Below are 27,905 nucleotides of genomic sequence, written 5' to 3' on the forward strand. Positions count from 1 at the left end.
CAGTAGTCCACATTAATGTACATTTCTTTCTTGATTCTTTTCTGTTACCTTGTATTGTTTTACTAATACCACAATTTAAACTTTGAACCAATAATAAGGATAGTACCAATTTTCACATTGTTTCTTTAAGAATGTGACTAGGAACAGGACCAAATATAGTACTAGCCCTCAGAATTCCCTGCCTTGCTCCCTTTCTTTCATTATATACTTTTCCAAGCAGTGTAGTTTACATTTGTTGGTATTTTTACTTTATGCAAGTGAAATCACTCTAGTCTGATTTCACCCACTTTTTTTTTTTTTTTTGAAAGTGTAGTGTGGGTTCTTTCCCATCTCGGGACTAACTAGAGATTATAGGACATATCAAGCAGCATTTCAATGCTGGCTTTTCATAAAAAAGAAATGTCTAGACTCTGTCACAAGTGAATCTAGTCCTGCACTGTACTGACTTTGCATCATGTGGTGGATTCTGGGGTAGAGGATAATTAACTGTTGCAGTTAGTAACTAATATTAATGATATTTGGCCATCAAATATCACTCCTCACACTCCTCATGTTGCCTTAACAGATATTTTAAAAATAGTGAGTCTGATGTAATTGACTCAGAAATTGTCAATGAAAAGTTTCAGAACACTTTCATGTGTCTATTCTGGATAATTAGATTTTTCTATTTAGTTTTGTTAACTTCTTTTTATTTCTTCTTCCATCATTCTACCTTTTCTGCATTTCCCTCTATCCTAAAACTCTTTCTTCTACTCATTCATTTTTTTAATTGTTTAGGATTTTTACTGAGGGCTATATATATATGCTAGGCTAGCTCTCTACTACTGAATTACCTCCCCATCTTTCCCTTTTTCATTTCATAGTATGTCTGATTTACTTACTCTATAACTCTAGGACTGAACAAGATTGATACACTGAGGTATATAGCATTTATAAGTTGAATGAATAAATGACTGAAGGAATTAACGTAGGATTTGATACAAATTGGATTGTGTTCATGTATTTCTTGTCTTAGACTTTATAGTTTACTGAATTCCAAAAATTTAAATTTAAAAGGAGTCAGATATAAGTGTAATTCAAACCCTTGCCAGAAAATGCACAAATTTAAATACTAATAAAGTAAAATGTTTCAGATATTGGGAATCAAAACTTGGATTCCTAACAATGACTAGAAATATAATATTAAATAAATATGATTTTTCCTTTAAAATGAGGTTAATATTAACAGTCCTATCAATAACATAGTGTATTCATAAGGTATCAGGTAGAATATATAAAGGATATAAATATAAATTATATAGCACATACTCATATAAACACATAAAGCATAAACTATAAATCTAAGCTAATGATGAATCATATTAAGACATATATTTTCATTGACTATATTTAGCTATACATAACAGTAGGATTCATTTTGACATAATTACAAAATCATGAAATATAATTTGTTCTTATTCAGACCTAGAACTTCTTTTGTTCCTTCTTTCCTGCCTCTCCCTCTCCCCCCGCCCACTCTACTGACATTGGTGCTACTTATAGTTTCTTTTTTTTTTTTTTTTAAATTAGTGCCTTATGGATGTACAAGCTAGTGAGATTCACAGTGGTATATTCATATATTTCATATATATCCACAGGAAAGTTAGGTCAGATGGATTCTACTTCTTCCCTCTTCCCTTCATTCCCCTTTGTCTACTCCACTGTTCTTTCTTCTATTCTTTTCTTTAATCCATCCTTTGTTTTGGATTAACTTCTGCCTCTCAGAGAAAACATTTGACTAGCATATATTTTTTGAATTAATTATAGATGAAAATGAAATTCAATGCTACATTGCCCAGCAGTCATGGCTAAAAGGGAAGCCCATTGATAAGATATGCAAATCCTCATCTAATACAAATAAAAAAAGAAAAACTTTCCCCAAATTTATGAAATATGTATCAACTTCATGCAAAATGACTGAATATAAGTGAATCTGAATAACATATGAAGCAACATGATACACAAATACAAAAACAATATTGCTCAAATGATCTATAAAATCTGAGTATATAAAATTAGATGTAAATGTAGTGAAGATATATATGTCTTTGGAAACTAAAGCAATATGGTAAAGATGTATTATTTTATGATGATCTATAGTCCTATGATAAGGGATGATATGTTTCACAAAAGAAAAAGATGGAGGAATCGACTATCCTTGACTGATACAACACATTTTTATAACTCAAATAAATTTTTTACTCTCCACTGGTGGATAATTTATGGCAAACTTTAAATCATAATTTTGACTTATGAATGCTCACTGTTTTACAACAAAACAGATTCTTTTATGGGAGATGGTAAAAATGACCTTTTTCCTATGCGTTCTTAAGATTGTCTTTAATTCTTTCCCTTATGCTTTCACAGAGAATATATATAAATATATATATATATATATATATATATATATATATATATATATATATATAAATTTGAATAGTAGATAACAAACAATGAAGTTTTTTTTTTCGTAGAGAGAGAGGCACCAGACATGAGAAATATTGTTCATTTTTTTATTAATTTTAATAACAACTTTATATTTTAGCAATAGCAATATTACTTATAATATTTGTTGTGCACAATTTTGCTTAATAGTTTGTTCATTATTTTGATCTATGAAATTCTGTAAGCTTTAAAAAATTAATTATATTGTTATTGTCTATTGACTTTAAGAATAAAACTTATGTCCTATGTACAAACCAGAATTTAAATTTTATTCTGATAATTCTTGGCTACTAAAATTTAACTTGAAGGTAAATACAAAAAATTATTATGAATTTTGATGTTATACACAGCTATTATTTTTTCTGACATGTCATTCCTTAGATAAGAAAAGTTTTTATCTATGAGATAACTATAAAAATGGCCAAAAAAGGACTAAACTCTTTAAAATTTTAGAATATTGTTCTCTCATTTCCAAATAAATATAGACAATTTTTCCATTTGTCAATCCAGCAAGAAGTTTTTAAAATTTTTAATGTCCAGCACAGAGTTGAATTGGTATTCATCCTTCAGTGAAATGCTTTAAAATGCAGATTAATAAACTTTTTCTAAGAATCAAGTTGATGCTACCTATTAAGAACATCAACAATCAATAATAATTCTGTTGCTTTACTCATGATTTCCAGTTATAGGAATTATATATATATATATATATATATATATATATATATATATATATACACACACACACACACACACACACACACACATATATATTTGACTAAACAATATTGTGTGTATATATATATATATATATATATATATATACACAATATATGTTCTTCAGAGTGATTATTCAATATAAGAAGAAGAGAAATATGAGGCATTGTAACCAGTAAACACAAAGACAAATTTTAATGCAAATGGTTTCCATGGTCTTAGCATAAGATAGAGTTTGGGACCACATTACTATTTGGGTCCTATGAAAGAACAACTTGGGAAAGGAAATGGCAAGTTATGGTGAATGTGGAAGATGAAGAATTATTATGTGATGTTAAGAATTTGTATGGCATTTGTAGTAATCATCTATAGATATATACATATTTTTTCCAAGTGCGCTCGTGAGCATGCTCTCTTTCTCTCTCTCCCTATAGGTGTGTGTGTGTGTGTGTGTGTGTGTGTGTGTGTGTGTGTGTATAGCTTGGAAGATATATATACATACATATATGCATACATATGTGTGTGTGTATATATATATATGTGTGTGTGTGTGTGTGTGTGTATGCACATGTCTTGAATATGTGTGTATGCTTTCATTTTTCTTAGAATTTTCTTGCATTTCAGTGTACCAAGAAGTAGTGATACAATTATAGAGAGCAAGTCTCTTCTTTTGAGGTGCTCATATCCAGGGAAGGAAAAAAAACTAATGAACAGAGAATATACAAATTGCAATATTAGAGACATTTATAGAACTAGCACTGTGTGATGAGGCAAAGAGGAAATCTAACCTGTATAGTCAAGGATGGTTTCTTTGGGAGAAGCAGTGCTTGAATTATACCATGAAGACTGAGAAGATGAATGTAGAAAGGAAAGAAGAACAAGTGAAGCATATTAAAAATTGTAGTTATGATGTGTGGAGGGACCAGGGCATGGGTACAAGTAGCTTTTCTAGGTCCAAAGACATGAAGAGTAGTTTCAGCATGCTATAATAGAAGAGTGCATGGGTTAGTGGAAGCAAGTGAGTTTGTAGAGGTAGATCAATCCATTGTGCTTACTATTTCTTTGTTGTATTCAAATGCTCCAACTGCTCACTAAAGGTTCTATGAACATCATCAGTGTGTTACATAACAGTTTATGTTGTGATTTTCTTGGTAACTAACATTAAAGTGTTAATTATTAATCACAAAAAAGAAGGCTGAATTTAATTTTTCAATTATGTGGGTGCCATTAAGTAGAGAACTGGTATGATTAAACTTGAATTTCCAGGCAATCTTTGAGGCAATAGATTAAAGAGAGGGAGATGAGGTGGTACAGATTGAATATCTATTATGCTAAACATGTGGGATTTGAAGTGTTTTGGATTTTTTATTGGGTTTTGGAGGTTTGCATATTCATAATGACATATTTTTTGCCTGGGACCCAAATCTAAGCAAGACATTCACTCATGTTTCATATACACCTTACAGACATGGTCTGAAAGTAATTAATGTTAGATAATATTTTCATACACCTGCATTTTGATTGTGACTCATCACTTGGGGCATCATGTTGGCACTCAAAAATCTGCAGACTTCGGAATGTTTCAGATTTGTGTTTGTATTTGTATTACGATTGACCAACCTATATTACCTAAAACAGCTGAAATGTGATGATTATGAAGGGTAAACTAAGATAGTGATGGTGGGAATGGGACTTGAAAGACAAGCAGAAGTCAAGAGGCAGAAGTGATATGAATTGGTATGGTACATGGAATATGCAAATGGCCATTTGTATGAATATGCTGCTTTGAAAAACACTGACATGTTGTTTTACAGACAATAAACAGAAAATTACTTTTGAATAATCCACATTGGTTCTACTTGTTTTCTCTAAGGTAGCTATGCTTAGGCAAATCTAAGCAGAACAGGATTTCATATGCCTTCCTTCAGTGTACCCAGTAAGTTGTTGAAAGAATGACAAAACAGCAGTCTTCTCTCCAACTGAAAATCCAATACTTTATTTTCAAATAAAAATTAAAAAGCACTTGTCTTTCATTTATAAAGAAAAAAGTTTTTTTGTTTTTTTTTCAATTGAGAGGCTTTTTGTTGTACAATGACTCTGAAACATAGAAAATAAAGCAAGAATTTTCTCAGGCTATATTCCAAATTTCTTTTTAAAAAATATCTTTTTTTTAGGGCTGGGGATGTGGCTCAAGCGGTAGCGCGCTCACCTGGCATGCATGCGGCCAGGGTTCGATCCTCAACACCACATACAAACAAAGATGTTGTGCCTGCCGAAAAACTAAAGAATAAATATTAAGAAAAAAAAATTCTCTCTCACTCTCTCTCTCTCTCTCTCTCCCCACTCTCTCTTTAAAAAAAAATATTTTTTTTAAGTTGTAGATGGACACAATACCTTTATTTTTATATTTATGTGATGTTGAAGATGAACAACACATAAATATAAAACCCAGTACCTCAACCCAATACCTCCCACGTGCAAGGCAAGCACTCTACCACTGAGCTACAACCCCAGCCCGATTCCAAATTTTAATAGCTTATCATGAAAGAAGAGGCAATACCATTGTAACATCTGATAATTTAAGGAGGTACCAGTAATTCTCCAAAGTGTAGGCTAATAAACCAAATGTGAAAGAATCAAAGGAAGATAAAGTCCAAAAACCGCACTGAAAGTTATAATGTTGAACAATTTCTCCAGTTGTGGTCTCTGGACTATTATATGTGAACTTCTTTTGTCCAGCGAGTCTATACTGTGCATCAAAAACACATCAGAACATCCTAAAGATGAATAAGAAGGAAACTTATGACCTTTACCTTATCACATCATACCTTAATCAAAAGGTATGATAAAAATTAAATCTATTGTTTAAGTACCAGCTATTTCATTTAATATGAATTCAATCTTAAATGGATAACACCTGCTCTAAGCCCCAAGTTCATCTCTTATAATATGATGAAAGTGATCCATATCTTCTATTTGTGTTTGTGTGTTTGTATGTGTGTGTGTGTGTGTGTGTGTGTGTGTGTAGTTTGTAGTGTTAAAAACAAGATAATATGGGTGAAGGAGTCTAATATAAACAGCAGAAATTTATTATTCAGTAAAAACAAATCTCCCTTCTGCTATTTAGGATTAACTTTCAGTATATTCAGAGTGTGAAAATTATATTTCTAATTTGAACACAGAGGAGATGCAAACTTTATAACTAAATGGCCGTCATCCCTAAGCAGGACATACTCTCCCATGATGTATAGTCAAAAAAACAATAGTCATTTGATAGTTAAGGAACCTTATTCTCCTTTTAGTATTGCAGGTAAGTATAGTTATCTTTGAAGAAAAGATGTAAAGCACTCTGGGTTTCATTTTCCCAGTCTGATCTCCCAAATAAGGCAGTTGAACTAAATGGTCTTATAAATAAATACCTTTCTGACTCTGAAACTCTATGATTCTATATTCTTATAATTTCATAAATGCCTTTGGAGTGGGTACTGTCAGCTTCAATTGCTGTTTCCCTTTTGGTTGCCATATTTTATGAATAAATTTCCTGCTCATCAGTGAACTTGTGGAAATAACATTTTCCACTTAGTTCTATGTCCTGTAGCCTGGCCTTTTGTTTTCTTTGGTCCATGAGTATTTCCCTTCCTCCTGATGAGAGTAAGCAAGTGTTAAGATGTAAATCAGGCTAAGAGTATCAATGCTTAGCCAAAGAAAAGCAAACCTATTTTTAAGTGAGTCATAGAGTTGCCTGGAAATATGATAAGGCCAGAGCCTTGTGAAGTCACAGGATGTACAAGAGATAGAAAGGAGAAACAGTAAGTGCAAATATCAAAAGAGAGAAACTGTTTTACATCAAACTCACTAGGTATAGCTTTGGAGGAAAGACCCTGACATTTTTCTGGGAGATAAGACCTCCCAGTTCCTATATCTACTTTAATGGTAACCCCCCAAATTCCTGGAAGTACAGAATATGATCTTTAAATATTATATGACTGATGTTATTACAGGAAACATATGTATGTATTTATGTTATTATGTGTTATGTGTTATATATATGTATATATATATATATATATATATATATATATATATATATATATTTGCTTTATATATGTGTATATAGCTCCACATATACACACATGCACACATACACACATAAAAAACCTGAAAGTACATACATATGCAGTCTTATGGTGCCAAGTATTAACAGTGATTATCTTATCCTTCAAAAGAATATTACAAGAGTTTTATATTTAAAAATTAACTTACCTTGTTTTGGGGATAGGCTTCTTTTTAACATGTATGTGAGTGTGTGTGTGTGTGTGTGTGTGTGTGCGCGCGCGCGCACGTGCACGCACCTGCACACCTACGTGATTCTTATAAAGTGAATACTCATAGTGTTTTAATATAGAGGATGAATGCAAATTAATTAACTTTTTTAATTTAAAAATATGAAGAATGGGAAGTGTGACATTATTCTGACTATAAAGAGAATTGTGTTTATCGTCCAGCTACAAGACTGAGTGAAATTTAGCATGTCATTCTAAAACACAAAAATACTTAATTTGTGAGATTTTGTAGCCTGTAGGTTTCTATAGTCCCTCCTAAGTGCTGACATTGGAGTTGCTGCTACTGTTTTTATTTTATTTTATTTTATTTTCATGAGGGAAAATCTATATCTTGAATACTCAATAATTTGAAAAGGCAATTCTGCCTGATCAGTTTTGGGTTCGGTATTTTGATTCAAAGTATGTTTCAATCCCAGCTCTAAAGACTTGTAATCTGAAGGGGTTTTCTTCTTCATTAGTGAAATGTGACTACTAATATTTGATTATACAAATACTCCTTAAAATTTGAATAACTCAGACATGTGTAGTACCTGGCACAAGGTAGTGATTAAGTAATAATCCTCATGCTTACTAAGTTAAATGAATGATAAGAATAAGCATCACAGTCAAGTAAAAACGTGGTGACTGTATAGGGATTTGAGGTTAAATGTTGTACTAGGATTCATAAATTCTTTGGAAAAATATTCAAAATTATTTTATAGTTACTTTTTGATTTGAGTAGTGATCTCACAATTGACATAAATGTTTAGCCTCTAAATAAGATAATATAAAACATTAAAAATCATTTACTTGAAGTTTTAAAATAGAATCATAAGTTCTATTAATTCTTTATTACATTAATTCAACAAGTAGTTCATTCATTCAATGAACAGTTATGAACAGCCAGCAGGGAGACAACTTCTGGCCAACATCAGTAGGCAATAGGGATAGAAAGGTAAATTATATGTTCTATTTACTTGTAGTTTGTAGCTTGAAGGAGGAAACAGACATGTAAAGAAGAACAACATAGTATAGTGACAGTAATAATAGAAATAGGAGAAAACATTGTTGGCAGTGATACAGAAGGAATTCATTACAAGGTTGAATTAAACTAAGTGCAAAGGTAGTTCTATTAGGGAAAGGAAAAGTCATTCCCTTTCAAGAATGTCCTCAATTTATGCTGGTCCCTGCCTTCATTTTTTATGCACATCATCTTAACCCAGTATTGTGGGCATGTGCATTTCAAGAATTTTAACCTCGAAGATTAAGATCATTAGCAATATATCAAAACTGTTAGGGCTTAACTCACTTTATTTTTAAACACATGGCTAGCCCTTTACTTTCTCAGATTCTTCAGACCTGATCATCTACATGTAATTTTAAAAAATTATTAATATTAGAACATTTAATTTAGCACCTTTTATATTAAATCTATTTTTGTTCTACTCTTTAATTATCTGATGAGAAGATTTCCAAATCTCAGGCAATTTTATTATATAATAGACATTTAAGCATATCTCCAGATTTTATGTGATATTTGACATAAAAAAGAATACTACATTGATTAAGTAAAAATGCAGTTTTTTAATATAAATTTCAAGTTTAAGCTGTTAGAGTTTGATGAATAGTGGGCAGACATACTAACAATTGGAGGAGATTTTAATATCATAGTTTCTTTTGCCCATTTATCATCCCTACGTGCCAATTCTTATGAGTAAATTTTATTTACGGTTGTTTGCGAAAAACAGAGTAATTTTCTTCAAAATTTCTTTAGTCTCTAACTGTTATGAATGGTCCTGTACCCGCTTAAGGAAAACACCAGTTATTTAAAATGTTTACATCAGTTCAAGCAATTACATTGTATATTTAAATATAATAATTCCACCATCACCTGCTTTTTAAAAAAAATTTAGTCCATTTTAGTTAGTGTAACTTCTGAAGCAGTTTAAAAGCTATTTTCAGCTTAAGACCCATTTATTTACCTTTGGTGTTTTTCTTAGCTTACCTCCTCAAACACACAATACAATAGTGGTTTTCTAAAGAAATACCTTTAACATTTTTAACAGAACCAACCTGTTAAAAATAAAACTTGAAGCAATTGTACATAGAACCAAAAGATACTCAAAGCTTACCAGATGACAGTCTTGGGACCCAGTCCTGGTGATAGCTTTGTTTTCTTTGGTATTTTTTATCACAAGCCCAAAAAAGGCTGGTGTTTCTTTACAATGAGGACCATCCAAGCAAAATTATACATTTTGTAGAGTTGTGTTACCCTCTGGTCCAGGGGCCTGCGTATTTCTAGGACTTGGTTAGGAGCATCAGTAGTACTCCTGAAAGACTGAAAGACCAAATTAGTATGAACAGATTTCCAATTCACACACCCACACACATACAGAAACACAGGATAACTCCAAATGTGGTTGTATTTAACTCTTAATTTATTACAGATATCAAGCCTATTCATGTAACTAAATTTGCCAGTATGTTTTACTTTGTAGAATAAAGATATAGGTAAATATTTTACACTGGATCAATGTAAGCAATTAGATCTTACTGAGAATAAATGAAAAGTGTAGTAATAATAGATTTTAATCTTTGATGTTTAAAAACAAATATTTTTTCAGGATAATAGCTACAGTATGTTAGGGCATTTCAGACACACACAATGGCATAAATAAAGGGACATAGATTTTTTAAAATTCATGGAATAGTCTAATGTTATTTGAATTTAAGATAAGCAATGGATGTATAGAGAAGAAATTATGGGATGGACAGAGACAGGTTATGTGTTTTGATTAGGAGTCTTAACTGAAGCTGCTTAAGATTTTTGGTAAGAATAATATGATCAAATGTAAATTTTAACAACCCAATGCCTTCTCTAAAACAGAGAATTGATAAAGAGTTCTTAAGATAATGAACTGAAAACTCAATGTATTTAAATGTTTGAACAGATACATAGTAAAAATGTATTTTTATATTATTCTCAACTTCTATTACTGCTTCCAATACTATTATTACTGTCTTCAGAAACACACAGAGAATGTGAAGCAAATTTTATTAAAATTATATGAAGAGAATACTGCCATTTTCTATTTTTTTTCATCCTTTCAAAATCTGACCTATGAGTCCCCAAATAATCCATAGTCCACCAATGGGTCTAGCTAATTGTTGGAAAATTAATTAGGGAAATATTGTAAGAATATTTCAAAGAAATATAGGTATATTTGAGGTCAGCAGAGAAAATAGAAATAGAGAGAATATATACAGATTAATTCCTAAAATAAATTTTCGGATGTCTCTAATAAGTCGGTGTGGAGGATAGACAGTTCTGGGAATCAAGGCCTTTCAACCAGGTTAATGTGTGACTGTTTAAAACAGAGATTGAGAATGATCTCATTAGAATAAGTTCAAGGCAATTAATTTGAAGTTGCCATGGCCTACCTTGTGATATTAGAAATTGAAGTCTTCATTTTTATACACTTATGATAATTTTCTGAACGCTTGATTGGTATCAGAATGCCAAATCTTCTGATCAGTGTACTTTCTTTGCAAGACTCATTCTTAAACAAATCACACATACTAAGTTAGACAACATTTCTTAACTTTGATTTGTACTTTCAAAAAGAAGAAAAGTTTATTTTTAAGAATAGCAAACCAAAACAGTTTTATGTTTTTAAAAATATTCTTAAATAAGAAAATTTAATGGCAAAACAATGTTGCTGTGACATCATTGAAGGTATAATTGCTATAAATTATAGAACTCAAAAATATCTTTCTTATAAACCCTGCAATGACCCCATTACATAATTTCTTAACATCATGAATTACAAAAGGAAAAATTACAGATTTTCTGCCTTTTTTTTTTCTAGCATGGGTGATTAAAGTACCAATCATAATATTGTATTCATTTTGTTTTTTGCTTTTTAATGTAAAACATATGTTAAAATACATATATTTAGTTGTAGATGAACACAGTACCTTTATTCATTTATTTATTTTTTAGGTCGCACTGAGGTTTGAATACAGTGCCTCATATGTGCTAGGCAAGTGCACATATGAGCCCTTAATGTACAACATAATTTTTAAGGATATAAATTTTGTACTGAATCAGTTCTTCCTTTTGTGAAACAGTAGTAACTGCTCAGCAAGGACAGATCAAGGAGTAGTCCAGTTAAATGACACAATTATTGCAAAAGTATATCAAAATATATCCTGAGAATCCCTAGTTTTCTATATCCCAATCATGAAACTTTGCCTGAGACAATAAACAAGGATTTCTCAAAAACTTTGAGAGTTTTCTCTTGTACCCCTTCAGAAAAATAAAAATGATTCCAATTTGTAATTACCAAGGAAGGATTCACTCGATTCAATTGATATTAATACTATATGCTACTTCAAGGAACATGATATGTGTAATGATTCAAATAAATATTGGTCTTTCTACCATATATATCCATATTGACTTTTGTGAAAAAGAAGACAGTCAACCACATTTTAGTTTTTAATGGCCTGAGATAAATGGTGAATTTAATAGATCATATTTAATTATTTTTAGAATGAATTATTTTATGTTTTTAGCTACATTTGCACATAATTTTATTATTATATGTATTAACTTATGTTAATTGTACAAATTAATGGTTTTCACTGAGATAGTTCCAACTGTGCATATATTATGCTTTATTCATGTCATATTCCCTACTACCCTCCTAACCCTTTCATCTTACCAGCCCCAGTCCACTTCCTCTTCCCTAAAACAACTTCTTTTTTTTTTTTTAAAGAGAGAGTGAGAGAGAGAGAGAGAGAGAGAGAGAGAGAGAGAGAGAGAGAGAATTTTTTAATATTTATTTTTTAGTTATCGGCGGACACAACATCTTTGTTTGTACGTGGTGCTGAGAATCGAACCCTGGCCGCACGCATGCCAGGGGAACGCACTACCACTTGAGCCACATCCCCAGCCCCTTATTCTTCGAATATTACATCATCTTCTCCCCTTCCCTGCCCCATGTTGTGATATTTGTTTTTCTATGTCTCGTTTATCTTGCTTAATATGTTGACTTCCGTTTCATTCATTTTTCTGTGAATACATGATTTTATTCTTTTTTAATTGCTATATAGTATCCCATTGTGTTTTTAGACTGTAGTTTTTTTGATAATTCATTCAGCATAGTGAAAAATTTCTGACAATGCTTAGGAAAATTATGAAGTTCAAGACATACAAAATAAAACACATTTTGTTTATATCTACATATTTATTTGGTTATTTATTCCAGGTGTTAAAAATGCTTGAGTGTAGAATCATGAATTAGACTGCTTGGTTTTGAGCTCCAGCTATGTTGCACATGTGTACAACATTTTAACACATTGGTTTCTACCAAATGACCTTGGACTCTCATCCATCCTGCATATATTGAGCCTTAATTTACTCATTTGTAAAATATTGATGATGATTTTACTCTATTGTGGTGACATGAGGATTAAATGATTGTGTGTGTGTGTGTGTGCGTGTGTGCGTGTGTGCGTGTATGTCCTTGTGAGTATACACAATCATCCCTCAGTATCTATGAGGTGTTGACTCTGGGACTCTCTGTGGATACCAAACTCTCTACTTTCTCATTTCCCTTTTATAAAGTAATATGGCATTTGCATGTAAACTATGTACATTCTCCTATATGCTTTAAATCATGTCTATATTATTTATAGTACGTAATACAATGGAAATTCCAGATAAATAGTTATAATGTGATGTTTTAGAAATAGTAATAATGAGAAGTCTGTACATGTTCAATACAGATTTAACTTTTAAAAAATATATTATACATGAAGTTGACTGAATAATTGATATTGGGGGAAACTCTGTATATATATTCGTGTGTGTGTGTGTGTGTGTGTGTGCATGTGTTTGTATAAATTTTTTTAAAAATATAGGTTATTTTCGTGTTCTGTAGATGTAGTTCAGTGATAAATTGCTTGTCTGGTATGCACAAAGCCCTAGGTTTGATCTTCCAGTCACATACAAGAAATGCATTTCATATTCATTAATTTAAACTATGTCAATATTTTTCAGTTACTCCTTTTTTTTTTTTTGGTACGGGAGATTGAACTTGGGAGCAATCAACCACTGAGCTACATGCCTAGCCCTTGTTTGTATTTTATTTAGAGTCAGGGTATCACTGAGTTGCTTAGTTCCTCACTAAGTTGCTAAGGCTGGCTTTGAACTTGCAATCATCCTGCCTCAGCCTCCTGAGCCTTTGAAATTATAGGTGTGTGCCACTGCACCAGGCTCAGTTTACTCTTTAAAAGTAAATTTAGGTGTGCAATACATGATAGAAAATTGTGGAAAAATTAACCCTAAATTTATCAAAAAACATTCATTTTGACAAATATTTTAATGACCTTAATGTTTTAGTCAGCTTTTTTGCTTCTGTGACTAAAAAGCCCAACCAGAACACTTATAGAGGAGGAAGGTTTATTTTGGGGCTCAGAGTTTCAGAGGTCTTGGTTCATAGATAGACGGCTTGCCATTCCTTGTGGCCTGAGGTGAGGCTGAACATTATGGCTAAAGAGTGTGGCAGAGGGAAGAAGCTCACATGATAGGCAGCAGAGTGAGAGAGTCCACTTGCCAGATACAAAATATATACCCCAAAACCACATCCCCAATGCTCACCTCCTTCAGCCACACCCTACCCACCTTCTGTTACCACTCAGTTAATCCTCATTGGGGGATGAATTCACTGATTGGGTTAAGAGTTTCATAACCCAGTCATTTCTCCTCTAAGCCTTCTTGCATTGTCTCACACATGAGCTTTTAAAGGACACCTCACAACCAAACATAACATTACTAGTATACACTAGATGTGAGCTGTCAGGGATTGGAGATACAAAAAGAAAGTAGATATGGTCTAAGGAAACTGCAGTCTCTTAGGAGAAACTTACATACCATGTAACTAATATACAATGTGATAAATGCAATGGCAGAGATAAATATGCATTGTGTTATCATTGTGTCAATGAAGGCAAGACAGCACCTTATTAAAATAAAACAATGTCAATGAGACCAAGTAAAACGGCTCCTATTTGAATGGAGGGAAGTAAACATGAGACAGAATGTGGTGACCAGTAGGTATGAGGAATAAAAGGTGAAGTATAAGAAGTCTTGCAGATGTTTCAATTCTGTTGACAGCAGAGGTGACAGTTGACACAGTGTTAGAAAATAAAAAATAAATAGGGGATTTATGGAAGAGTACAGAGAACACTACAGGTATGGTTTCTAGTGTGGACTTGCTGCTTTGAAATATCTTTGGAGCAATTATTGAGTTCAGTAACTTACTGGATCTAAGGTAAAAGATCACAGTTGGAGGGTTTCTTAACCATGATGACTGAAGGCAAGGGAGTAGGTGAACTTGCCAAGAGGCAAGGTGTGGACTGAGACAGAAGGAATGGCTGCTAACTGAAACTCAAGTAAACATCAGAATCTTAAAATTGAACTGAACATTTCTGCCTTTTTTGGCTATTTGACAACTGACTGATCAATCATAATTGTTATTTGAGCAGAATCCACAAACACTGGGAAGGAACACTTTTGTCCATTGCAAAAGAAAAAAAAAAATGGAACAGATATTTTCTCCTCCTTGTCTAGGCAACAAGGGAATGGAATGTGGCTAACTGTAGTCCAACAAGATGTTCTTGTTTATGACCTTAGATAGTGAGAGAAAGGTTCAGGGACAGCAAGACCCAACAGCGTCCTAGACATAGGGAAATGGCAGAGTCAACCACATCCACACCTCCACACCTAAAAATGGTTTGTTAGTGTGATCTCTTTAGTGATTTCTTTTGTGCAACCACCCTTACAACAAATCACTTTTCTTTCAAATTAGCCAGAGTTGATTTATGACTAATTTGAAAGAAAAGTATACAGAAGAGCTAAGAATAGAAACAGGAGAAATATACAGCACTGAAATTTAAGAAACAGAATACAAATTAAATAAAGAACAGTTTAATAATTGATCAATTTTGGAATAAAAATTTGACATTGTAGTTTTCAGGTTTTATTTATTAGGTTTCATTGATATTGCTGATTATGATGTTTTTTTTGTACTGGGGATTGAACCCACAGATATATAACCACTGATACACATCCCCATCCCTTTTTTTAATTTTTTTTTTTAATTTTAAGATAGACTTTCACTAATTTGCATAGAGTCTCACTAAGTTGCTGAGGCTGACCTCCTACTTGCAATCCTTCTGTCTCAGCCTCCCCAGCTGCTCGGAATCCACATATGAGTCACTACCCTCAGGGCTTATGGAATTTAATAAATAAGGAAGTTAACTCACTCAAAATTATTATTGAACACCTGCATAATGTTCTTGGGCAATGAGACTACAATAGTGAATTAGAAAAAGTAGCTGCCTGCACTATTAGGACATGCATTTTGTTGTCATTTCAGAATTTTCTGATATCTTCTATGTTGTCTGAGAACAAAAGTTAGAGCTCTATTTTCTACATTGCTTAGTGCATGTAATCATTTGTTGATTGCCAGAGGCTGTTAAACTCTACTTTTAATTGAGAGAAAAAATACTTTGTGAATTGTTGTCTTTATGATGTCTTACATTTTCCCCATTCACTCCTCCCATGTTTCCTTTTGCCTACTCCTCTGTTTTTTTTTTTTTTTATCCTTTCCTGAAAAACAAGTCCTGACTTGTAATTAGTCAACCACTCAAAACTAAGTAGGCTCCAAGGAGAAAGCTGATAAAAGTGAAGCTTGAGCTTGATTAAAAATGTGAATTAGCAATGAAACAATCCAACTGTAATGATTTTCCCTCATCCCCAGATTCTTGTCTGTTGGTGTGCTGGAGTTAGTAGTGATCATATAGGATAGAAGGTTTTGTTGTTTTTGGAAAACTGATAAACTTAGACCTTACTTAACCCATTGCTTTATATAAAAGAAGATATTTGTATTTTATATTATATTGAAGTTAATTAAAACTACTAGTGATCTTCTAGTATCCTCTTATCTGAGATAAAACTTACAGTAGCCTCATCATTTTTAGAAATATCTGAGTTCCAATGGTAAAGGAATTGCCCTGCAGCAGTAACATTTGCTCATCTGTAGTTTTTCATGATGGACACACTTTTAGTAACAGAAATCTTCAGAAGACAAAGAAAAAAGAGGACATATTCCAATCTGTTTGCTTTAATATTAAACTTAACACATTTCCCATCGAACACCCCAACTTTGAGGAAGGATAACCTTCACCTTTACCAACCAGGCTTCCAGAGCAGATGTTAGAATCCATAAGGTGACAGAAGTTATAGCCACATATTTGGGGCCTTATTCTGTATATTTTTGCTCTGGCGCTTCCTCTTCATTCCCATTGATTGATACACAAGGCTTAAAAATATGGGCTTAAAAATCTCCCTGTAATACTTACAAGCTATGTAATCTTGTGTAATTTTCCTGCAACTCAGCTTTCTCATCAGTTGTAAAGTATAACAACAATACTTCTCTCTCATGGGTTTTGTGAGAAATATATGTGATACTGCTTGCAAAGCCACATAATAATGGCTCAAGAAAACTTGGCTACAATTCTTCTTGCAATCATAACAAAACATGTTAGTTGTTTTATATGTGAATCATTACATTATGAAGATTTAATTGGATGGCTTTATTCTCCTGAACACTTGAGCCACATTCTTCTTTTTTAAATGTAGTTTACCATGTCAAAGAATTATTGAAATTTCCATACTGCCTATGGAATAAAATTTGCCTTCTTTAATAATTAATATATTTTCAGTTAAGCTCCATCATCTACTAAAGCCCCAATTTCTAGGAGACTGAAACTAAATTCCACTAAAATGGCTTACTAAATGTCATAAAGGCTGAGCTTTCTCATACTGTATCTCAAAATGATCTTCTTTGACATGCCTTTTAACATTCCTTCATGCATTTCAAAGATTTACAATCAAGATAGATTATAAAAGAAAAAGCATGATGTAAAAAGGATCACTTTATTCTAGCAAGCACTATTAACACAGGGAAAGAAAATTTGAGGGGAAATTCACTATTGCATTTAATTTTTTTTCTATAGCATTTCAGTGTTAGTCTCACTTAAAGCAAAAAAAAAAAATTCCAAGAAATATTTTATTTTTCAATTATATCCTAATAAACAGAAAAGAAGAATTATAATCTCAGGTAAGAAATTTACCTGATGTCACACATAGATGGATGGCAACATAGGTGACCCAGATGTTGCTACTAGAGATGACTAAGGACAGAAATGTAACCGGACACTTTTTATTCCTAAAAGTTGTACTCAAGATTGGATAAATTCTAAGTGTATATTTAACACTTTTATTTGATTTAAACACCTTATACCACTTAATGGTATACTTCCCCCCATTTCCCACTCCCCTGGGAGTCACTGAATCTAAGTGACTTTGCTGCTGTAGTGTATTTGACCATTAATTCCACTTCTGTTTTGACCAAAGTCTGTAATGACATAGTCTGACATATTTCTCAGCACAAGATCTGTTTTGTAAAATGAGTTTGACTTTTTTTCATTCTGTGGATTTCCCTAGAAATTATCTGACAGTATTCTTCCCACCCTTGCCTGTAATGTAAATAAACCTGGGTTTGTGGAAAATTTCCTCTTCTGTTAAGTCACATCATTATTTTCACAAATCGTGGTGCTTGTATTCAATTATAACACTGAGGATTTTATCAATGTTTAAGCAGTCATAATATATGGTGTGTGTGTGTGTGTGTGTGTCCCTGTTCATCTGGTATACTGAGAATGTAAATCTTCAACATGATTTGCATCTTTATTTCTTGTAATTTGTTTACTACCTAATGCCAGACCACATGTAAATCAACTTCTATTCCTATTCTTTATGTGTCAAACAGTCTTATCAAGTAGTTATTTAACATTCTGATGACCTATTCCATCAAAAGATCTGATGTACAGACATTAATCTAATATTGTAGGTATTTAAAACCCTTTGTTTAGTAACTGTTTAGAATTGGGGATAGTCATGACAGAATGGCCTAGTATAACATGGCCTTGCTGTAATGTGGGGTGTTTGAGACTAAAACCTAGGTAAGAAAGACAAAGCAGACTTTCTTCTATATGAAGGTTTGTGTGAAGATGGCTATATAGACATTTTCCCTCATTTCGAAAGAAATCATATGTACAAACAAAGCCAGTTAAAACTCCAGTCCTGGAGCCATTCCAAACCTGATTGTCCTTTTCTTTCATAATCTCCATGCCCTTGGGCATGTTTCCTAATCACCTTTACTGCAGTTCATCCTTAAATATATAGATAATTCTATTCCTGACCTCATCCAAAAATGGTTGGTTTCAGGATGATTGGAGCCCTACTACCTTTCACCTCAAGAAGTCAGAGATGAACAGATTGCATATTCCAACTTCTTTTCTGAGTGTGTAACCATAAAGCTTAAAAAAAAAAAAAGTAACAGAGATTATTCTCTTGGCTCTTGAAGCCAAGAAGCAAGAATAGAGTAAGCTTCCAGAAGTTTCCTCTGTGAATAGAAGAGACTCTCCTATTTTCCAGTGTACTGGCAAATGTGGTCCCATTGATAATGATAGTTTAGGTTGAAAGATTTCAGTGTTAGTACAAGGAAAGACACAGCGGATTGGCCAAAAGAGGAAAAAGGAAATATGTTAATTATGTGGTTAGGACTTGTCTGAATATTAACCAAAAAGTGGGTGTAACCCACTTAGAATTGTTTTCTTCTAATTTAATTTAATCTACATTGAATATGTAAGAATGTACAAATTCCAAAATTTTCAGTATACCATTTATACTTTACATCAGAAACTTGGTAACTAGTTCAAAAATATGTGAAACATACCATAGAATGAATAAGCAGATGACTAAATGAATGAACCTTATCTTAGTATTAGGAATATCTTGGGACGGATTTCTGTCTTTGTAAAGTAGCATGAATTACAAAATAACTAGAAAAGGCATTCTATCCACCTAGTGTCATGCACAATGAACTGTGCATGGCTGTTACCTAAATAAAAGAGAGACCTCCTACTTGCTTAGACCTTGGAATTGTAACTTAAGAGAAATGCAGAGAACATTGACAAATCCTAGAAACTTTTTTTGTAAGGAAATTCTATGATCTTGTAGTATCTGTACATGAAGTAAACATTACTTTCCACATGAATTTTAAAATAAGTGTGGTATATTGCCTTAAATTTAAAGGAAATGTCTTCATTTCTGCATGTAAAGAATGCTGAGAAGTGATGATATGCAGCGTGATATGCTATGGTGTGTGCAGAAGAAAATTCCGGAGGTCTAGAATACAAGGGGACCTAGCTTTGTTCTTGTGAGCAATTAATCAACATTGAGAAATCAACCTCAATAAATGGAGTCCTGAACAGTTTAGAATAAGTAGAAGGTTTGCTCACCACATCTAATTTTGCATGTACATTATCCTGATTCTGATTTGTCAAATACTTTGACAGTACAAAAAACAATTGATTTGGCTGAAGACAATAGAACTTGAGTCTATTAAATGCACTCAGCAGCTCTGGATCACAAAAATCCACCATTTAAAAACTAGACACTCATCTATTTTATGAGGTTAACATTAATATGAGTAATCATGTATCACTTCATAAATCCTTGAGAAACATTTCAGTTACTTTTGAATATTATAACCTCTAAAATTTTTAAAAAGATGAAAGCGTTGAGATTGAGAATGCATTTAGAATCTTACTGAATCAGCAATATTGCTCCAAGTAATGTTCTCTAGTTCTTGAGTTTACTGAACTGCCGAGTACAGCACAGCTGGTTGTTTATTTTGGCTTTCTTGAGTTCTTTCCCTTGATTATGTGACATTCAGCTAATTTTATGACAAAATATCTGACTCAACCACAGAGCAATTTACTGGCCACATGTGGACCGGGGTATTACTCTTTCTTTCCAGTGAGAAATTACACATACTCCTTCCCACGAACATGACAAGTGGACTCCCAGAGCTGGCACAGTGTATACTGTATGATTTGTCACTGTCTTTCTGTTTTCCATACCTCAGTTACCATAACTCACAAGACCTGATTTGGCTTGCTCAAATCCCCTCTGCTCCATGTCCTATGTATATAAGCATGGCTTTAATACCATTTGATATCCAGTTTCTCCTCCTTGTCATTAAACTCATTTATCATTGTTTAGTTGCATCTAATGTATTTGTCTCCTAGATCAATCCTGTTCACCAAAAATATTTGATAAACTTCCTTTTGTTTCCAAAGTGAAAAGCACCTGAGTTTAGCCCTCAGCTCTAATTGATGAACATTTTGTCACTTCTTAGAAGATGTATGCCCAGACAAACATGTGTCAGAAATATATGTAATCAATCTTGAAAGAGTAGGTGTTGACAAACATGGCCTAAGACATAGGGTGTTTAAGCATGAGGTGAGGAAAAACAACTAAAAATATAATGTACTTAAGTAAGGTTTTTCTTAACAATATTCAACAGAATATAATTTTTATTCTCTTCAATGGGGTTGCTCTAATTACTTTTATGTTATGGAGAAAGTAGAGTTTAGATACTGTTTTTCTACAGTGAGCACCCTCTGAAAGCAATTGCTAAGCATTGCTGTGTAGCAGAAAAATATGTATGCTGTCATCTCCCCTGGCAGGAACATGCTAACTGTAATGTTAACAAGTGTTCTTGACATTTTACATCAAAAATGAGAAGTGACTGCAATAATGATATTCAGAATACACCTCCCTACACAGTATCCAAATTCATGTTATAATCAATTTGATTAAAATTTTAGATTTTTTAACTTTTGTGTGCAGCACATTTTTTTAGAACTTCAAAAATACAAAATCTTAATCTCCTATGAAATTCACAATAGAATGTTCACTTTGGTGTCTGTTCATGGGTAACAATTATTTTTCTGGGCAGTCCTATTTCTAATATCATTATCAGGATGGAAATGAACAATATCCAATCTCAAGTAGTGGTGAAAGCAAATAATCTGTCATACGATATAGTGGGTATAAAGACATATAAATTGAAAGATAATAATTAATCTATAATTTGCAGATAATATCTTGACATTAACATTTTTCTCTTTTAATAGCTCACTGTAGAATTTTCTTAACAGTGGGAGATGAAAGAGATTTGTTCAATAGCTAAGTGTTATACAAGATCTGGGAAAAAATAAAATGTATTAATTAAGAGATATAAGAACAATATACAAGACAATGTTTTTAATAAAACACATGCTTAATTTTTAATTAAAATTTAGCTGTTGGAAAAATGTAATTAACGCAGTACAATATATGAGAAAGAGAAATGTGAGATGCTTTCATAATGAAATCAAATCTATAAAAATACTGAAAAAGAAAATCTATTAATGTTTCTTTCCCTTGAAAGGTTGATAAAAGGAAAGGGGGTGGGGGAGAGAAGTTCTATTTATGCATGTGTATGCATGTGGGTGTGTGTGTGAGGGGTATGTTTATATTTTGTGATGATTTAGATTGAAAAAATTCAAATGAATTTTTTCTTAGTAAATTCATGTTTGTTAAAAATCTAGTTTTTCATTCATCATTTGATTTTAGCCTGCGTTTTTAGCAGATTAAACATAGTGAGTTTTTAAAAGGCTATAGTTTACATCAAATATCCCAAAATTAATATGATGGAATCAAGAAAGCATCACAAATGAATTATAGACATTCAAGGTGCTTTCCAAAGAATAGAACCTATACAAGAATAGAACCTAGTTACATGAATAAAATCAGGTCAGGCACTTTTCAAGACCTTTTGGCTCAGAACCACAAGTTCTTTCTCTTTCTAACTTGAACATTTCCTAGGGATGAAGAAGTCCTAACAGGGAAAGAAGGTACCTTTAAGGTGTCCTCAAAAGAAACCTAATGGAGGATACTTGACCTTACATCAAAGGGTTTTTTTTTTGTTTGTTTGTTGTTGTTGTTGTTGTTTTTTGTTTTTACTTCAAATATCAGAAAGACTTAATAAATATTATGTCTACATTTTTCTTTTCTTTTCTTCCCCACTTGACCCACAGATGACAAATATGTTTGTGCAAAATTCTGTAAGGAATTGTACTATTCCCTTTAACTCAGAGCATACAGAAGTTGAATTCATTCAGTTATATATATGAAGTTGTTGAAAAGACATAAGCTTGACAAGCCATACAAATTGAGATACCAAGTCCAATGTGTTTTACGTACTTACCCAAACAGCATATGGATTATATTTCCTACTGCATGGCAACAGAGCCATAGTGAATTTGTCATCATAAATTCACTTACTGTGAATTCTATCATAGTGTAATGAAAATAACAGTAAAAATATTCTTAGACAACAGACTGAATACAAGTGGCAATTTGAGTCTTATAATGGTAGTGTACATGCTTATTGGTAGCAATATTTTTGAAAGTATGGTGACTTACTGAAAACATAATTTTACCGGGCAGATTATCTTTGGAATTTTTCCTTCACCTGTTGAAAAAAGAAGAGGAAAAGAAAAAAAAATAACATGCTTGTTCCTCATTCTTCTTTTCATGTATGTCATTTTATGAGTGAATGTTTCATATTTATTTGTCATTTGTCCATGATTTTTTTTCCTCTTCAGGTGTAACCTAGCTCCTGTGGTGGAGTTTGCTGCAGATGTGGGAACTAAATCAGATTTTATTACCATGAATCCATCAGTTGTCCAAAGAGCATTTGGAGGCTTTCGGAATGAGAGTGACAGAGAAAAATTTGTGCATAGACTTTCCATGCTGAATGACAGTGTCCTTTGGATTCCTGCTTTCATGGTCAAAGGAGGAGAGAAGCATGTGGAATGGGTTAATGCATTAATCCTTAAGAATAAACTGAAAGTGCGAACTGCCTATCCATCATTGAGACTTATTCACGCTGTCAGAGGGTAAGTGACTGGAAAGGACTAGTCTGTCCTTGGCACAATGGAACACATAACTAAACATTTTTGCTAGACAGGAAGGAGACTCAGTAAAATCTCCAAATTAATATATGTTTCCATTATTTTATAACGGTTACCCTGTTCACAATCATGATTTTTTGTCTGTGTACTTACTATTTTAACTCATCCTTTTCTCATAAAAGCAAGCTGTTGAACCTGGCACTTATTTATGTCTACTCATGAACAAACTACTGATTTTTATATTTTTCTGAGCTAGAGTAATAAGAATTCATAGTAAAATTGATGAGTTTAGGATAACAAAGCTACAACAGAAGTGCTAAATGACTAGTGGGTAATATTGTCGAAACATAAATGTTAAACATATTTAAGGAGCAATTAAGTCCCATCTGTAGCCAAGAGGCCTACTACTGAGAGAAAAGACTAACTGAGATACGGCTTAACACTTCACCCCAAAGTCACAGATGCCAACTTCATGAATTAAGTCAACATTTCCCTTTTATTATCATAGGCTTTTTACTCTCAAGGAAAAAGTATAAGAAATGATCTCTTGCTTAGAAGTGACAAGTGACCAGAAGGCCAAATTCAGTCATAAAACCCATAAGCAGATAAGCGTTATGTTTATTTACTGAATGTATGTATGCTGAGTGTCAGATACTGTCAGCACAAAAGTGAGGATCTCACTGCTTAGATGCATAGGCTTCATGGTAGAAACAGAGGTGTATACAATTCTAGCATTAAAGTAAAGGGGTGAATTGTCCCTCTAGTGGGCTTAGCATTTTGAACTGAACTTTAAAAACAGCATAGCATTGTTGGGAAAAAAAAAAAAAAAAAGGAGAAAGTGAAAGTGAGAGAGGGAACCAAACAGAAGGAAATATCATTGCCTCATTAGGGGAAACTGACACAAGGAAATGATTAGGTGCACAGTAAAGGTATGGAAAAATGGAGTCCATTGTGGAGAATTGGAATATGAAGTTGGAAAACTAAGTGGGAATATGGTTGGGCAGGGAATTAGTTTTATCCTGTATAAACAGTATCAATTTGAGAAGGTACACTTGTAACTGCAGATTCTTTTAAGAGAAGTAAAACACTAAAAGTGCAAAGGCCAACTAACCTTTTTGATTATTTTACTCATAGGTTAATGGAGATGTAGTACAGAAGCACTGAGCATGACAGGTTCAGGGGATCGATTAAATACAATAGATAGAATTCCTAAAAAAGACAGTGTTCCAAGCCCATAGTTAAAAATAACTTCCTTTATGTACTGTAATAGACAGGAGGCTAAGGTGTTTTGTTTTATTTGTTTTGGTATTGAGGTCCTTTCCTGCAAGGATTTTCCCTTTCCTGATTAAACCTGCAGATAATGTTTTGTATTGTATTATACTTCACACAGTTAAAGTCCATTCTTATAATTAGATCATGGTTATTCAACATTCATATCTTTGTGTTTGAAAATTTCAACAAAATAAGATAGAATGTGTACATTTGGAGGACAAGTAACTGTCATTTTTTAAATTAAAATATTTTATATTTAAAATTTGACTCTAAATATGATATATTCTTATCAAAGAGCAACTTTACAAGTGCATGTATTAAGAACACTTTTTTTTTTTTTTTTTTTTTAATTTCTCTCCATTTTTTTTTTTTAATTGATTTTTATTGTAGGTTGTTCAAAACATTACATAGTTTTTGATATATCATAATTCACACTTTGATTCAAGTGGGATATGAACTCCCATTTTTACCCCATATACAGATTGCAGAATCACATCAGTTGCACATTGATTTACATATTGCCATTCTGGAGTCTGTTGTATTCTGCTGCCTTTCCCATCCTCCGCTATCCCCCCTCCCCCCTCCCCTCCCCTCTTCTTTCTCTACCCCCTCTACTGTAATTCATTTCTCCCCCTTATATTTTCCCTCCTTTCCCCTCACTTCCTCTTGTATGTAATTTTGTATACCCCTGAGGGTCTCCTTCCATTTACATGCAATTTCCCTTCTCTCTCCCTTTCCCTCCCACCTCTCACTTTTTTGAGATGACAAAGTTGAGTATTATTTGGTTCTGAAAACAAACTTGGAGAAATTACTTTTCAATTTTAGAAACACACATTACAGAGACAGATGCATAAGTTTAAAAACAAATGCTACGAGTAAGTAACCCCTAACCATGGAAAACAAAGTAAATATTTTAACAGTATGCTGAATTAATATTTTAGTTTGCTAGATTCCGGTTAATGTTTCACAATTCAAAAATAAAAATTTAAAAAAGCAATTAAACATGAAATCAGAGACATGGTTGAAATAGTGTACTTTCAATAAAGTAAGATCCAGGTAGAATTAATAATGATGAACAGTGAATTTATATAGGCTTTTACAGATGTTTTGTTTTTCTTTGCTTGGCTTTGCTTTTTTTGAGAAAGAGTGTATGTTGTCCAAGCTCCCCTTGAACTCCTGTGCCTAAGCCAATGGAGTACCTGGCATACAGGCACATCCCACCACACCTGGCTTAGACATTTTGAACAGTAAAACTTGGGGATTCTTTGAGTAATTTTTCAATACTCTTCTTTTATGCTTTGTGTTATCTTCTTTTCTTCCATAATCATTTACATATAAAGTACAGTGCTGATCCTTTAGTGTTGTATCCCAGATAAAAATAGTGTCAGACTCTGACTACTGGTGAAGTTAATGGAATGCTTTGTTTTGATTACTTTGTTTAGTTTTTTTGAACAGACTACTACTTGTTCTTCTTCTTCTACTTCTACTTCTTCTTCTTCTTCTTCTTCTTCTTCTTCTTCTTCTTATTATTATTATTATTATTATTATATTTAATGTGGTGCTTCGGATAAAACCCAGTGCCTCATGTGTGCTAGGCAAGCACTTTACCACTGAGCCACAACCCCACCTCTGACCAGTCTTATTTTGAATTCTCCAGAAAAAAAAACATTTGTAGGTAAATGGATGGAGTTAGAGAAGATAATGCTAAGTGAAATTAGCCAATCCCAAAAAAACAAATGCCAAATATTTTCTTTGATATGAGGAGACTGATTCATAGTGGGATAAAGAGAGGGAATATGGGAGGAATAGATGAACTCTAGATAGGGCAGAGGTGTTGCAGGGGAAGGGAGGGGGCATGGAGTCATAAGTGATGATGGAATGTGATGATTATTATTCAAAGTACATGTATGAAGACACAAATTGGTGTGAATATACTTTGTATACAACCAGAGATAAGAAAAATTGTGCTCTATATGTATAATAAGAATTATAATGCATTCCACTGTCATATATAAATAAAAAAAGAACTCATTCCACTACTTTCTTCCTCTTATATCTACATACCCTTCCTTAAAGTGAAGGGATAGAGTTCTGAAGGATAACCTAATGTTTAAAAGTAGCTCCATAGTGGCCTATCCCTTTTCAAATGAGATAGAATTAAGTACATATGTGTGTGTGAGAGGCTATTTTATTTATGAAATTATTGAAACTAATACATTTATGCATACAAGGTAGTATTTCAATGTAATATGTGTATGCTACAAAGCTATTAGAACTCTAAAAAATCATAGGACGTGTGAACACCAATGAAAAAGAAAATTTAGATTAAATGAAAGCAAGGGCGAACTCCCATTAGACTGTTTTTTTTTTTTTTTAAGTATTTGTTTCATATCTCTTGATTTATCACTCTGAAGCCTTGTGGTTAATACTGTTAAGAAAAAGTTTCATATCCTCTGTTGATTACTGGGAGTTTTTTTGATTCTCATGAAAGGTTAGAATACCAACTCACGCATTTCAGGGTGGGCATGATGACAGTGCTTGAATGTCAAGACCTTTCCAAGTACTGCAACTGCAAGTGGAAAGTTTAGGTGATAATGAACATCAAGATTCCCAAACACAACAAGGATCATTTAGGTTATTGTCACATGGTCCAGTTTCATTATTTCAACTTTTTCCTCTGAAAATTGCAAATGCTTACTAACTTTAAACACTCATTTTATTTTTTTAAAGCTCTAAAAATGAAACCATAACGTGTAATGGCATTATTGGATTAAGATTAAATGTATAATTCTTTGAAAGTCATATTAAGGGAAACAGGAGGAAAACTATATAGATAATTTGTGATTTAAGAACAGTCTTGAAAAATAGTGAAAGTTTAATTTAATGGACACAAATAAAATATATATTCACGAGTTTAAGAGAATACATTAAATCCATGCTCGATTAGAACCTTTTTATAGAATCTTCTTTGAAAGCCCCCTGTGGTCTATGGTTTTTAAAGCATTTTGTGAAGAATGAATAATTACAAGATTTAAGAATACAGAGGGCACTTTGAAACTTCAGAATTACTCTTACATGCAACAAAAAGAATATGTTGTACATTTATAATAAAATAGTCAATGTACAACTCAAAATCTCCTTTAAAAAACTTTTAACTGGGGCTGC

The 27,905-nt window shown here is 32.7% G+C and overlaps 1 protein-coding gene across 1 annotated transcript in view; it reads left to right on the forward strand.

Annotated features, from left to right (window-relative positions):
- St8sia4 (ST8 alpha-N-acetyl-neuraminide alpha-2,8-sialyltransferase 4) overlaps positions 1 to 27,905 on the forward strand; it is a 95,117-nt gene that overhangs the window by 22,833 nt on the left and 44,379 nt on the right. The window contains exon 4 of the mRNA XM_076856973.2: positions 23,160 to 23,453. Coding sequence (XP_076713088.1) covers positions 23,160 to 23,453 — 294 coding nt within the window. The remainder of the gene's footprint in view (positions 1 to 23,159; positions 23,454 to 27,905) is intronic.

Source organism: Callospermophilus lateralis, chromosome 5 (assembly GCF_048772815.1).
Source record: "Callospermophilus lateralis isolate mCalLat2 chromosome 5, mCalLat2.hap1, whole genome shotgun sequence".
Taxonomy (NCBI): Eukaryota; Metazoa; Chordata; class Mammalia; order Rodentia; family Sciuridae; genus Callospermophilus; species Callospermophilus lateralis.